At 40.2% G+C, this 14,192-nt stretch overlaps 1 protein-coding gene across 2 annotated transcripts in view; it reads right to left on the bottom strand.

Moving 5' to 3' along the window:
* The window catches only part of LOC117518490 (type I iodothyronine deiodinase-like), a 40,408-nt gene extending 29,937 nt beyond the window's left edge, over positions 1-10,471 (bottom strand). For both annotated transcript variants that reach the window (XM_034179625.1, XM_034179624.1), the window contains exons 1-2: positions 10,096-10,471; positions 9,047-9,190 (exon numbers count right to left, since the gene is read on the bottom strand). In XM_034179625.1, coding sequence (XP_034035516.1) covers positions 9,047-9,190; positions 10,096-10,432 — 481 coding nt within the window. In that variant the 5' untranslated portion in view covers positions 10,433-10,471. The remainder of the gene's footprint in view (positions 1-9,046; positions 9,191-10,095) is intronic.
* Between the last annotated feature and the right edge of the window lie 3,721 nt (positions 10,472-14,192).

The following is a 14,192-nucleotide window of genomic DNA, read 5'->3' as shown; positions in this document are numbered from 1 at the left end:
TTAGACTCTTTCTCTCCGATTGTTCTGTCTGAGTTATTTTCATTAGTTACTTCATCCAAACCATCAACATGTTTATTAGACCCCATTCCTACCAGGCTGCTCAAGGAAGCCCTACCATTATTTAATGCTTCGATCTTAAATATGATCAATCTATCTTTGTTAGTTGGCTATGTACCACAGGCTTTTAAGGTGGCAGTAATTAAACCATTACTTAAAAAGCCATCACTTGACCCAGCTATCTTAGCTAATTATTGGCCAATCTCCAACCTTCCTTTTCTCTCAAAAATTCTTGAAAGGGTAGTTGTAAAACAGCTAACTGATCATCTGCAGAGGAATGGTCTATTTGAAGAGTTTCAGTCAGGTTTTAGAATTCATCATAGTACAGAAACAGCATTAGTGAAGGTTACAAATGATCTTCTTATGGCCTCGGACAGTGGACTCATCTCTGTGCTTGTTCTGTTAGACCTCAGTGCTGCTTTTGATACTGTTGACCATAAAATTTTATTACAGAGATTAGAGCATGCCATAGGTATTAAAGGCACTGCGCTGCGGTGGTTTGAATCATATTTGTCTAATAGATTACAATTTGTTCATGTAAATGGGGAATCTTCTTCACAGACTAAAGTTAATTATGGAGTTCCACAAGGTTCTGTGCTAGGACCAATTTTATTCACTTTATACATGCTTCCCTTAGGCAGTATTATTAGACGGTATTGCTTAAATTTTCATTGTTACGCAGATGATACCCAGCTTTATCTATCCATGAAGCCAGAGGACACACACCAATTAGCTAAACTGCAGGATTGTCTTACAGACATAAAGACATGGATGACCTCTAATTTCCTGCTTTTAAACTCAGATAAAACTGAAGTTATTGTACATGGCCCCACAAATCTTAGAAACATGGTGTCTAACCAGATCCTTACTCTGGATGGCATTACCCTGACCTCTAGTAATACTGTGAGAAATCTTGGAGTCATTTTTGATCAGGATATGTCATTCAAAGCGCATATTAAACAAATATGTAGGACTGCTTTTTTGCATTTACGCAATATCTCTAAAATCAGAAAGGTCTTGTCTCAGAGTGATGCTGAAAAACTAATTCATGCATTTATTTCCTCTAGGCTGGACTATTGTAATTCATTATTATCAGGTTGTCCTAAAAGTTCCCTAAAAAGCCTTCAGTTAATTCAAAATGCTGCAGCTAGAGTACTGACAGGGACTAGAAGGAGAGAGCATATCTCACCCATATTGGCCTCTCTTCACTGGCTTCCTGTTAATTCTAGAATAGAATTTAAAATTCTTCTTCTTACTTATAAGGTTTTGAATAATCAGGTCCCATCTTATCTTAGGGACCTCGTAGTACCATATCACCCCAATAGAGCGCTTCGCTCTCAGACTGCAGGCTTACTTGTAGTTCCTAGGGTTTGTAAGAGTAGAATGGGAGGCAGAGCTTTCAGCTTTCAGGCTCCTCTCCTGTGGAACCAGCTCCCAATTCAGATCAGGGAGACAGACACCCTCTCTACTTTTAAGATTAGGCTTAACTTTCCTTTTTGCTAAAGCTTATAATTAGGGCTGGATCAGGTGACCCTGAACCATCCCTTAGTTATGCTGCTATAGACGTAGACTGCTGGGGGGTTCCCATGATGCAGTTTCTTTCTCTTTTTGCTCTGTATGCACCACTCTGCATTTAATCATTAGTGATCAATCTCTGCTCCCCTCCACAGCATGTCTTTTTCCTGGTTCTCTCCCTCAGCCCCAACCAGTCCCAGCAGAAGACTGCCCCTCCCTGAGCCTGGTTCTGCTGGAGGTTTCTTCCTGTTAAAAGGGAGTTTTTTCCTTCCCACTGTAGCCAAGTGCTTGCTCACAGGGGGTCGTTTTGACCGTTGGGGTTTTACATAATTATTGTATGGCCTTGCCTTACAATATAAAGCGCCTTGGGGCAACTGTTTGTTGTGATTTGGCGCTATATAAAAAAATTGATTGATTGATCATCTTGAAAAATGATATCATCCCCAAACATCCTTTCAATTGTCCAAAATATCAACATAAACTTGTGCATTTATTGATGATGTAATGACAGCCATCTCCCCAGTGCCTTTACCTGACATGCAGCCCCATATCATCAATGACTGTGGAAATTTACATGTTCTCTTCAGGCAGTCATCTTTATAAATCTCATTGGAAAGGCACCAAACAAAAGTTCCAGCATCATCACCTTGCCCAATGCAGATTCGAGATTCATCACTGAATATGACTTTCATCCAGTCATCCACAGTCCACAATTGCTTTTCCTTAGCCCATTGTAACCTTGTTTTTCTGTTTAGGTGTTAATGATGCCTTTCGTTTAGCTTTTCTGTATGTAAATCCCATTTCCTTTAGGCGGTTTCTTACAGTTCGGTCACAGATGTTGACTCCAGTTTCCTCCCATTCGTTCCTCATTTGTTTTGTTGTACATTTTTCGATTTTTGAGACATATTGCTTTAAGTTTTCTGTCTTGACGCTTTGTCTTCCTTGGTCTACCAGTATGTTTGCCATTAACAACCTTCCCATGTTGTTTGTATTTGGTCCAGAGTTTAGACACAGCTGACTGTGAACAACCAACATCTTTTGCAACATTGCGTGATGATTTACTCTTAAGAGTTTGATAATCCTCTCCTTTGTTTCAATTGACATCTCTCGTGTTGAAGCCATGATTCATGTCAGTTCACTTGGTGCAACAGCTCTCCAAGGTGTGTTCACTCCTTTTTAGATGCAGACTAACGAGCAGATCTGATATGATGCAGGTGTTAGTTTTGGGGATGAAAATTTACATGGTGATTCCATAATTTTTTCCTCAGAATTGAGTGATTCCATATTTTTTTCCCTCTGCTTGGTCTAAAAAAGTAACCGTTACTGACTGCCACAATCTTTTTTTCTTGATTTCTTATAGTGTTTCTTAAAGCCAGAAAGTTGCCATTTGAAATGACTTTAGTTGTGTCATGTCTGATCTGCTTTTTTTCTACAAAATTAAACAACTGAATGAACATCCTCAGAGGCCGGTGATTCCATAATTTTTGCCAGGGGTTGTAGTACACAGAAAATTCACAAGAGGTATTGATAAGGGAATCGATAAGGAATTGGATAGATAAGTGGAATTGATAATGGTATCGATAGATAAAAATCATAATACTCATCCCTAGGCGCTTCACACAAGTAAGGTCTAACCTTACTAACACCCAGAGCAAGCACACAGGTGACAGTAGTAAGGAAAAACTCCCTCTGATGATTTGAGGAAGAAACCTCAAGCAGACCAGACTCAAAGGGGTGACCCTCTGCTTAGGCCATGCTACCGACAATTTACAAAACAATTCACAAAACGAATATACTCTTACAGGAAATGTTGCTGTGCACTTGGACAGGAGGGTTACATAAACAAACACCACCCCCCCCATCTCTGGATGGAGCTGCACCAGACAGACAGACACACAGACAGACACACAGACAGACACACAGACAGACACACAGACAGACACACAGACAGACACACAGACAGACACACAGACAGACACACAGACAGACACACAGACAGACACACAGACAGACACACAGACAGACACACAGACAGACACACAGACAGACACACAGACAGACACACAGACAGACACACAGACAGACACACAGACAGACACACAGACAGACACACAGACAGACACACAGACAGACACACAGAGTATAATTTGTCAGCATTAAGCAACAAGAAAAGAAGAAATACTAATGTGATCGCCGGCCACTAGCACTAAGCTTCACTAAAAGACCCATAATTTAAGACCCAGTAAGATGGCTGTTAACTAGCTGCTTGCTCGCAGTTGTTAACTACATCCAGCTTTTGGTGCCTCCAACCGTCTCAATTCATTCAAGGATAGAGCCAGCGTAGTGGCCGGGTGAGCCGAGGAGCCAGGTGAGCAGACGGTAAAAAGAAATGATCTTTCACTACTGCTTGTCTGCACCGGCTGGAAGATCCAAAATACACTAAATAATGTGAATATCCCTGAGCCATGACCAAAGTACTAATGACTAATGGATGGTGTAAACCACTCCAAATGTTGCTCTAAGCCTGAGTGCCAAATGAGCTGAAACTTGTGTTGTTCCTTCAGGAAGTAGTGGTGAATGGGCAGACTGAGTTGCAACTCAGTAATAAATGGAAAATAGGCTGTATTTATATGGCTCTTTTCCATTTGCATAAAAGCTCAAAGTGCTTTACAATTCTGCCTCACATTCACTCATTGACACAAACACACCCCGATGTCAGGGTGCTGTCATGCAAGGCGCTCACTACACACTGGGAGCAGCTAGGGGATTAAGGACCTTGCCCAAGGGCCCTTAGTGATTTTCTGCTCTGGCTGAGCTTTGAAGAGAGGATCTTCTGGTCTGAAGCCCAACACTAAACCACTAGACCATCACCTAAAGTATATAAATAACCCAGAAATATGAATGAATAAGTCAAATGAAGAGATTTTTTTTCCCCCTGAATACACCACAGGCCACAAAGAAGCCAGAGCGACGTTAGTCAACGAACTTTGGAAAATTCATTCAAAAACAGACAGCGCACCCCTTATGGTGGTACGCAAGTACCTCTATGCAGTAGGGAGTCTACAAATAACCCAGACATACAAATGAATAAGAAGCCAAATGAACTGAGAATTAATAAATTAATTTAGCTTTTAGTTTTTTGTTCATACCTGGTTTAAAGTCTATTGAACATCAGCCTTAGAATTCAGTTTCGCTCAGTTTGTTTGTCATAGATGTTATATAACACAAATAGTCCCTATAGAAATTTATCAATATCATGAATTAGTAAATGTTACTTGCTTGTAATTAGTAAGCTCTGGTAAATCTGTCTGGAGGAGGGAGTTCTCAAAAACTGATTGATTGTGCAAGAAGCGGACTAGTGACAGAAGCCACCAAGACACCCAGGATAACTATGAAGTGACAGGCTTCTGTCGCTGTGATTGGAAAAATTGTGCATCATGCAACTTTTGTCAACAGCACAGGTACCAAGGTGGCTTAGTGGTTAGCACTGATGCCTTGCAGCAAGAAGGTCATGGGATTGCTTCCGATCCTTTGTGTTGAGTTTGCATGTTCTCCCTGTGTCTGTGTGAAATTCCTCTGACCACTCTGGTTTCCTTCCACAATCAAAAAAAATAAAAAGCTTATTTAGTGTTTGTTCCTTTCTCTGCCCCTGACCAAGGCAGTTCCTGTAAATATGGAGTTGGTCCCCGGGGGCCGGACCGTGGCTGCCCACTGCTTCTAGTGGTTGGATTGTGTTCAACTGCAATTAGGATAGTTTAAGTGCAGAGGGCACATTTCACAGTATATATATGTACAATAAAGGCTATATTATTATTAGGTTGATTTACCATGCAGTTTATATTTCTTAGAGAGTGATGTCAATGACAACAAGGACATTCAGTGACTTGGAAATGTTCATGTATCCATCCCCTGACCTATCTAAAGAACACACTGTAAAATTTATGATTTACTGTAAATTCAAAGGGTGCCAATAATAGTGTGAAGCATCTATATATTAACAGCCAAGTGGCCTCTGTGTGATTACATGCGTGTGCATGGCTTTGATCACAGAGAAACTGTGGAGAGCTGACATTTGCCACCTGGCATGCTTATGTATTTTGGGTCAAGGATGAGCATCGCGAAAACGGAATGTTGACAGGACTAATATTTTTAATATTAGCTAAAAATGGTGAACAATGGATGTCGAAAAATACATTCTGGACACACACACACACACACACACACACACACACACACACACACACACACACACACACACACACACACACACACACACACACCATTAAAGCAGGGGGCAGTAAATCATCTACATATTAAAAGCCAAGTGGCTTCTGTGTAGATGTATGCATGTATGCCTGTGTACCTACCTTCAATCATGGAGAAATTGGGGAGAGATGACATTTGCCATATGGGTTATTTTGGGTCAAGGATGAACAAAATAGAACATTGATAAGACTAAAATTTTTGGAGAAACTACGTATATTACATAAAAACACTGAGCAATAGATGTTGATAATGACATTCTGGACTCACACGCCATTCCAGCAGGAGGCAGTAAATCATCTATATCGTAAAACGAAGTGGCGTCTGTGTACGTTTATGCACGCGTGATTTTTATTTTGTAAGTTCAATGTAAGTACATAACATAATTGGAAATACATTAAAAATACATGGCTGACATAAGTAAAAACTCATTTCCATTGTTGTCCATTTAAAATCAAATAACAAAATAGAAGTAAAAATAAAATAATGTCATCATAATAATAATAATGTATGTGATAAGAAGAACCTAAACAATTTATAATCCATTATGACAGTAAATTAACATAAAAAATATGAAATTAACAGGAAATAAATGCCGAGTTCTTCCTCTAAAAACTGCTGAGGTCTAAGGTTCTAAAAACATTCTGGACTCACACGCTATTCACGCTATGAATATGTTAGTTTAAATGAGTCAACACCCCCGAGTCACACTAACTGCCAGAACACTCATAGCACGGGCCGAGGATTAGCAGCAATTTTCCATTCCAGCTTATTAATGAATCCAAAACCCAGACAGAGCTTTAATTCATTTGAAAGCTTGACTCTTAGTCTTGTCCATCCAAATTGGAAGTCCCAAATACCAGTTTTATTTGTTATTATCTATCGTCCACCTGGTCATTACTGTGAGTTTCTCTGTGAATTTTCAGACCTTTTGTCTGACTTAGTGCTTAGCTCAGGTAAGATAATTATAGTGGGCGATTTTTAACATCCACACAGATGCTGAGAATGACAGCCTCAACACTGCATTTAATCTATTATTAGACTCAATTGGCTTTGCTCAAAATGTAAATGAGTCCACCCACCACTTTAATCATATCTTAGATCTTGTTCTGACTTATGGTATGGAAACTGAAGACTTAACAGTATTCCCTGAAAACTCCCTTCTGTCTGATCATTTCTTAACATTTACTCTGATGGACTACCCAGCAGTGGGGAATAAGTTTCATTACACTAGAAGTCTTTCAGAAAGCGCTGTAACTAGGTTTAAGGATATGATTACTTCTTTATGTTCTCTAATGCCATATACCAACAGTGCAGAGTAGCTACCTAAACTCTGTGAGTGAGATAGAGTATCTCGTCAATAGTTTTACATCCTCATTGAAGACAACTTTGGATGCTGTAGCTCCTCTGAAAAAGAGAGCTTTAAATCAGAAGTGTCTGACTCCGTGGTCTAACTCAAACTTGCAGCTTAAAGCAGATAACCCGTAAGTTGGAGAGGAAATGGCATCTCACTAATTTAGAAGATCTTCACTTAATCTGGAAAAAGAGTCTGTTGCTCTATAAAAAAGCCCTCCGTAAAGCTAGGACATCTTACTACTCATCACTAATTGAAGAAAATAAGAACAACCCCAGGTTTCTTTTCAGCACTGTAGCCAGGCTGACAGAGTCAGAGCTCTATTGAGCCGAGTATTCCTTTAACTTTAACTAGTAATGACTTCATGACTGAAAAACTAATTCATGCTTTTATTTCCTCTAGGCTGGACTATTGTAATTCATTATTATCAGGTTGTCCTAAACGTTCCCTGAAAAGCCTTCAGTTAATTCAAAATGCTGCAGCTAGAGTACTGACAGGGACTAGAAGGAGAGAGCATATCTCACCCATATTGGCCTCTCCATTGGCTTCCTGTTAATTCAAGAATAGAATTTAAAATTCTTCTTCTTACTTATAAGGTTTTGAATAATCAGGTCCCATCTTATCTTAGGGACCTCATAGTACCATATCACCCCAATAGAGCGCTTCGCTCTCAGACTGCAGGCTTACTTGTAGTTCCTAAGGTTTGTAAGAGTAGAATGGGAGGCAGAGCCTTCAGCTTTCAGGCTCCTCTCCTCCGGAACCAGCTCCCAATTCAGATCAGGGAGACAGACACCCTCTCTACTTTTAAGATTAGGCTTAAAACTTTCCTTTTTGCTAAAGCTTATAGTTAGGGCTGGATCAGGTGACCCTGAACCATCCCTTAGTTATGCTGCTATAGACTTAGACTGCTGGGGGGTTCCCATGATGCACTGAGTGTTTCCTTCTCTTTTTCTCCGTATGCACCACTCTGCATTTAATTATTAGTGATTGATCTCTGCTCCCCTCCACAGCATGTCTTTTTCCTGGTTCTCTCCCTCAGCCCCAACCAGTCCCAGCAGAAGACTGCCCCTCCCTGAGCCTGGTTCTGCTGGAGGTTTCTTCCAGTTAAAAAGGAGTTTTTCCTTCCCACTGTAGCCAAGTGCTTGTTCACAGGGGGTCGTTTTGACCGTTGGGGTTTTTCCGTAATTATTGTATGGCCTTGCCTTACAATATAAAGCGCCTTGGGGCAGCTGTTTGTTGTGATTTGGCGCTATATAAATAAAATTGATTTGATATTCCAACTCATTATAGGAATTTTGCACAATTTATTACCACCCTTGAAAAATGTCAGCTACGTGGATCGCCACAGACAACACCCTAGTACATTTTATGTCAGGATCTTTTATTTCACTTTATGAAAGCATTTTGTTTGGTTCTTGTTGCCAAATAACTTTGGACATTTAAAAAAATATTTTGATTAAACAAAACTGCTTTGTTTACATTCATTTCTGATCATATAATAAAGTGTACATAAAATATTGGGGTACCAACAATTTGTTCACATATGCTGTTGGTTCTTCCAGGGAAGTTAGAGTCACTTCATGTATTGGTTCCCAACAAATTAGAGTTTGGGAGTAAAACTCCATTTTGACAATCATCAGTACCATCTGCAGAAAGATTATTAATACTGGCACAGTTTTGAAGTAGAATTCACTGATGACAACATTTACAGGGGGCAGGGGACATACCTGTTAAGTTTATTATTTCTTTGCGACAATAGTTAAAGCTTTTTCTTCTTTAAATTTTATCTATAAGTATATTTCACTACATTTTTGTCAGTGTTGCCGACTTCACTTTACAAAACTGGTCCTTCCTCACCTGTTGAATGCGCCTCAGCGATGTAGATCACCAGAAAGTCCGCCACATCCCCCAAGTCCTTGACGAGCTCTTTGAACTCCTCAAGTTTGAACATGAACGGGGGTCAGGTGCAACTCCCAAAACTCAGCACCAGCGGTCTGCTGCCTGCAGACAAAAACAAGAGCCATCTGAGATTTCTGACATCCGCCAAAAGGACTCAAAATAAAACATACGTGATTGATATCGTGACATTGACTTTACCTAGATCCCAGAATGGTCTGACTGATCAAGATGTTGCAATCTGATATTTCATTTACAAGCTGAAACAAAATGGTGTCTTCCTGATTGAGCTTTGTTTTACATTGTAATGTTGTATCTGTAAAATAGTTTTGATGCAATACCTAAAAGTCTACAAAGTGAAATACTGATCCAGGATCCAGATCACCTATTAACTTAATGGAGTCTTCGAAGGCAACACCAATGCTTGGTGAAAATCCATTAAGTAGTGCCACGATATAAAATGGCAGCACGGTGGCTTAGTGATTAGCACTGTTGCCTCACATCAAGAAGGTCATGGGTTTGATTTCCACCTGTGGCCTTTCTGTGTATAGTTTGCATGTTCTCCCCGTGTTTGCGTGGGTTTCCTCCCACATTTATAGACCTACAGCTGAGCTGGAAACTTTATAATTATCCGGGTCTCCCTTGCAAAAGAGATTTTGATCTCAATAGGTTAAATTAAAAGTGAAAACTTGATCCAGAGCACCTCCAAAATTCGGTGGAGTGCCCTATATGTTGTGCAAATTTGGTGAGCATCCGTGAAAAATCGTTTTTGTTGTTTCTTTTTTTGACGTATCCAGAATCTGGATCACCTCCAAAACTTAATGACATCTTCCATGACTTAATATCTATCTGGTGAAAATCTCATCAAAATCCATGCAGTAGTTTTAACGTAATCTTGCTAATAGACAGAAATTTAAAAATGCCGATGATTTTATATCCTTGGCGGAAGTAACAACAGCTTGGACACAACAGTCCGCTTTCCAGCAGCCTTTGAACGCATCACGACTCACCTCTCAGGTACTTGTGGATACTGGTTTTCTCTCCGTCCATGGTGACCACATGTGAGTCCGGAGCTTCTCCTCCTACGAACGCTTCCTGACCCAGAGAAAGCCACAGGTGCGAAGCCACGGTTTTCACGAAGTTCAGTGACGCCATCGTCGGACCCCAATCTTCGTACTCAAACTTGGGGTTTTGGGTCATCGTTATTTTCTCGCCCATTTTGAGTATTAGTTTCTTGGCGAGGCTCGGCCAAACACATAGCAGGACTCTCAACGTAGCATTTAACGTTAGCATGTAGCCAAACATGAATATTATATATAGATACGTCGACAGTTTTCTTAAAAACATCTTGCTTATTTCCACGACGGCTCTCGAGAAACAAACAAACCGGTTCTGTCGACTCTGGCTTTTATAGACACACTATGCAGGCCCCGCCCACTCCAAGTCAGATAAGAGGTGCCTTCACGGACCACTCCGCGTTCTCGGTGCTTCTCATTCAGTAGTAATGTTCAACGAACTGCCGTTGCCAGATATTACCCGAAAAGCAAGCATTTCTATTAAAAAAAAACAAGCCCAAAGGAAGTGACTTTTGTCTTTCTTCTTCTTATTATTATTATTATTAACATTCTTTCTATTTTCTTTCATACCAAGAAAAGATTAAGTTGAAGTTGGCATTACATTAATTAAGTAAACTTGCATTTTTTTTATTTTAAAATCATCACAAATGTGGATGTTAATGCATAAATATGAACGCACTGCAACGAGTCTTCAAAAGCTGCTGCTCCTACTGTCTCTTTAGCTGCAAAGAAGGTATTTCATAGGGTGGGGTGACAGTTTTTGTTGTGATCTCTACCTCTGGGGAGGTGATGGTCTAGTGGTTAAGCGCTGGGCTTGAGACCAGAAGATCCTCGGTTCAAATTCCAGCCTGACTGGAAAATCACTAAGGGCCCTTGGGCAAGGTCCTTAATCACCTAGTTGCTCCCGGTGTGTAGTGAGCGCCTTGTATGACAACAGCACCCTGACATCAGGGTGAATGTGAGGCATGATTGTAACGTGCTTTGAGCGTCTGATGCAGATGGAAAAGCACTGTATAAATGCCGTCCATTTGAACATTTTAGACGTCTCCTTGATGTCTGTTTAAAATATCTTAACCTCAAAGATATACCCAACCCAAATTGTCTGTATTTACTGGTGAGGTAACCCTATTTGACCTTAAAGAACATATCAGGCTTATCCACTGACTTACTGACTTGGTGGACCCCATGCATAGGCCTAAGACAGTTGACAATGTAGCAAAGCTTCATCTCATGGGGACATGGACATGTTGGAACTGAGTTGGCACAACAATCCAGGCCAAGCAATGTAGGTTTTCCTTGCAGCAGTAGGTGCTTTGATTGATGAGCTCCTCTCCTCAATTTAATCACATGTAAAATCACCTACCGAGGTGATCCTTAGAAAAGAAAACTTGCACCGTCTTGGAACTACATGCACCTGCTTTACTGTGTGATATGAGTACAAGTGTTGACAGCATGGCATGGAAAACAGCAGACTGATCTATCTATCTATCTATCTATCTATCTATCTATGATTGGATTTACCCCTTAATTAAAAGTTACGTTCTACATGATGTCCACTAGATGGCAATGTATTATAGGACTTTACACACAGTTACTTTGATAATTTGATGAAAAGCAACAGTTGAGTGAGGTACAAAGGACACCAGCCAGAGTCCTGGAGATCACCTGCCCTCCATGGTTCCTGACTCCCTGCCCCACCTGCTGGTAATTAACTACGACAGGTGTGTTCAGCCAATCAAGCACCAGACCTGAGTAATCAGCTGTGGCTGCAGCAGGTAAACACGGAAAACATGCAGTCCTGTTGATCACTGAGCTACACTTTCATAAAACAGGTGAAGTTTAAAAAGGACACAAACTCACATAATTCAGGAACATGTCTTAATGACAACAGCATTTTCTGTGTTCGTTAAGTGGTGATAACGACATACATGGGATTTTTTTTTTAAATGACTGTACAAACAATACAGCTGTAAACAAATCTTAAAAGTGCCATCAGAAAAAAATGTTTTAGTAGTGTGTGTGTGTGTGTGTGTGTGTGTGTGTTTGCATTTTTGGCTTTAGTCGATTTCAGAGTGTCAACAGGTTCCCAAATTTTTTGTGTTTGTGCTTGTTTGGAGAGGTGACACTTTTGTGTTTTCATCATTGTAATGTCCCTTTATATAACAAAGTATTTATGAAGAGTGAGAACATTTGAAAGAGGATCCTGTAAGTCTGGCCTCCCAGAGTGATCATTTTGATCACTCGACAATGTGTTGGGTGGTTCTTATTAACGTTTGAAGGGAAGAAATTAAGATCCAAGAGCAAGATTCAAATCAGTCAATCAGAAGAATATGAATGAATAAAGTATTTATTAATTTTTATGGTTTGTGGCACAGTGGTAAGCACTGGCAATACTAAAATATGAAATGGACGAAATGGAGTGAAATGGGGACTGATAATTATGAAAAGGGGTAAAACGTAATAAAATGGAGTGAAATGAAGCGAAATGGGGACTGATAATTAGGAAATGGGGGTAAATAATCACAAAATGGGGACAATAAACACTAATTTCATTAAATACATACCTTAATAGCCCACCTGATGCAAAATGGGATCAAATCTGCTGCCACCTAATGACGATTACCAATAAGCAGCGAAATGGGATGAAAAGTTGTTGGTATTGGCTTCTGAGATGGATTGTGGCATCAGTTTTGCAATAAGTATATTTTATTATGCGAGTAATCTATAATATAAAGTTTGTTTTGGACATTGAGTGCATAGCCCCATTTTTATGCATTTCATCCATTTCGTATTTTAGTGTGGCTCGATTCATACCCAAATGGGTGTGGCAAAAAACAACAAACAAATGAAAGGTCTCACAGGGGAGACACACACACACACACACACACACACACACACACACACACACACACACACACACACACACACACACACACACACACACACACACACACACACACACACACACAGAACTGCACTGGGTAATAATTTTGGATGTTGTCACAACATCCCTCATACTATGTGATTTCAAGTCATCTCTCTCAACCTTTTGGTTGTCGAGATATCCTGGAAAATATGTTTGACTACAGTTCTGACAACTTTGACCTGCTCCGTCAATTAATCGCCAGTAGACTATCCATCTCCATCTCACCTTCTCCTCTACATGCTCTTCTGTCACACCAACCACCTTCATGTTCTCCCTCAGCACATCCATAAACCGCATCTTTGACCTTCCTCCTCTTCTTCTGCCTGGCAGCATGCAGCAGATATACCCTTTGTCCTCCCTCTGCACATGGACCCCCCCATCTCGATCTTACACTTCACTTGGTGTCCAAACCGTCCATGCTGTCCATCATCATTAACTCCAAGGCTGGTCTCACTACTCTCTTGTAAACTTTCCCTTTCACTCTTGCAGATATCTTTATATCACAGAGCCCTCCTGTCGGTCTTCTCTACCCACTCCTCAAAACTCAGCAGTCACATTCCATCACTTAATGGAAATGCTGTTATTTTGTTATGTTTTGGTGACATTCTGAAAACATTGCTTAAATTCTGCGCAAATCTGTAATGTAAACCCAGCTACTGTTCTCATACATATCCTTTATCTCACCCTCACATACTTCTGTGCTATTCAGTACCACAACTTTATTCTTGGTACCCTGTCTTAAACTGGTGGTCAAGCCAAAAATACACAATGCAACTGTTTCTGGCCTTCTCTGTACATCTTCATCAGCACTCTCAAAGCAAAGATTGGATCTGTCATGGTCTTTCTCTGCATGAAACCATATTTGCTTCTCACAGATCTTCAGTTTTTAGCCAATCTTCCATTACTTTTCCCCATAATCTGTAATTACAACAGCTCTGCACACCATCTATATTCTTTAAAAATTTATACCAGTTCATTTCTTCTTCACATCCCCAAGCCTCCACTAGTGTGTTTTTCCACTCTTGATCCTCTTCATTGCTGTCCTCACTTCATCCTTAATAATTTAATGACCTTAGTGGTTCACTCTCTGCACTTCAACCTGCTT

This window comes from Thalassophryne amazonica, chromosome 10 (genome assembly GCF_902500255.1).
Source record: "Thalassophryne amazonica chromosome 10, fThaAma1.1, whole genome shotgun sequence".
Lineage (NCBI taxonomy): Eukaryota > Metazoa > Chordata > Actinopteri > Batrachoidiformes > Batrachoididae > Thalassophryne > Thalassophryne amazonica.
The sequence above is the reverse complement of the archived record's forward strand: the minus strand, read 5'-3'. Positions and strand labels throughout refer to the sequence as shown.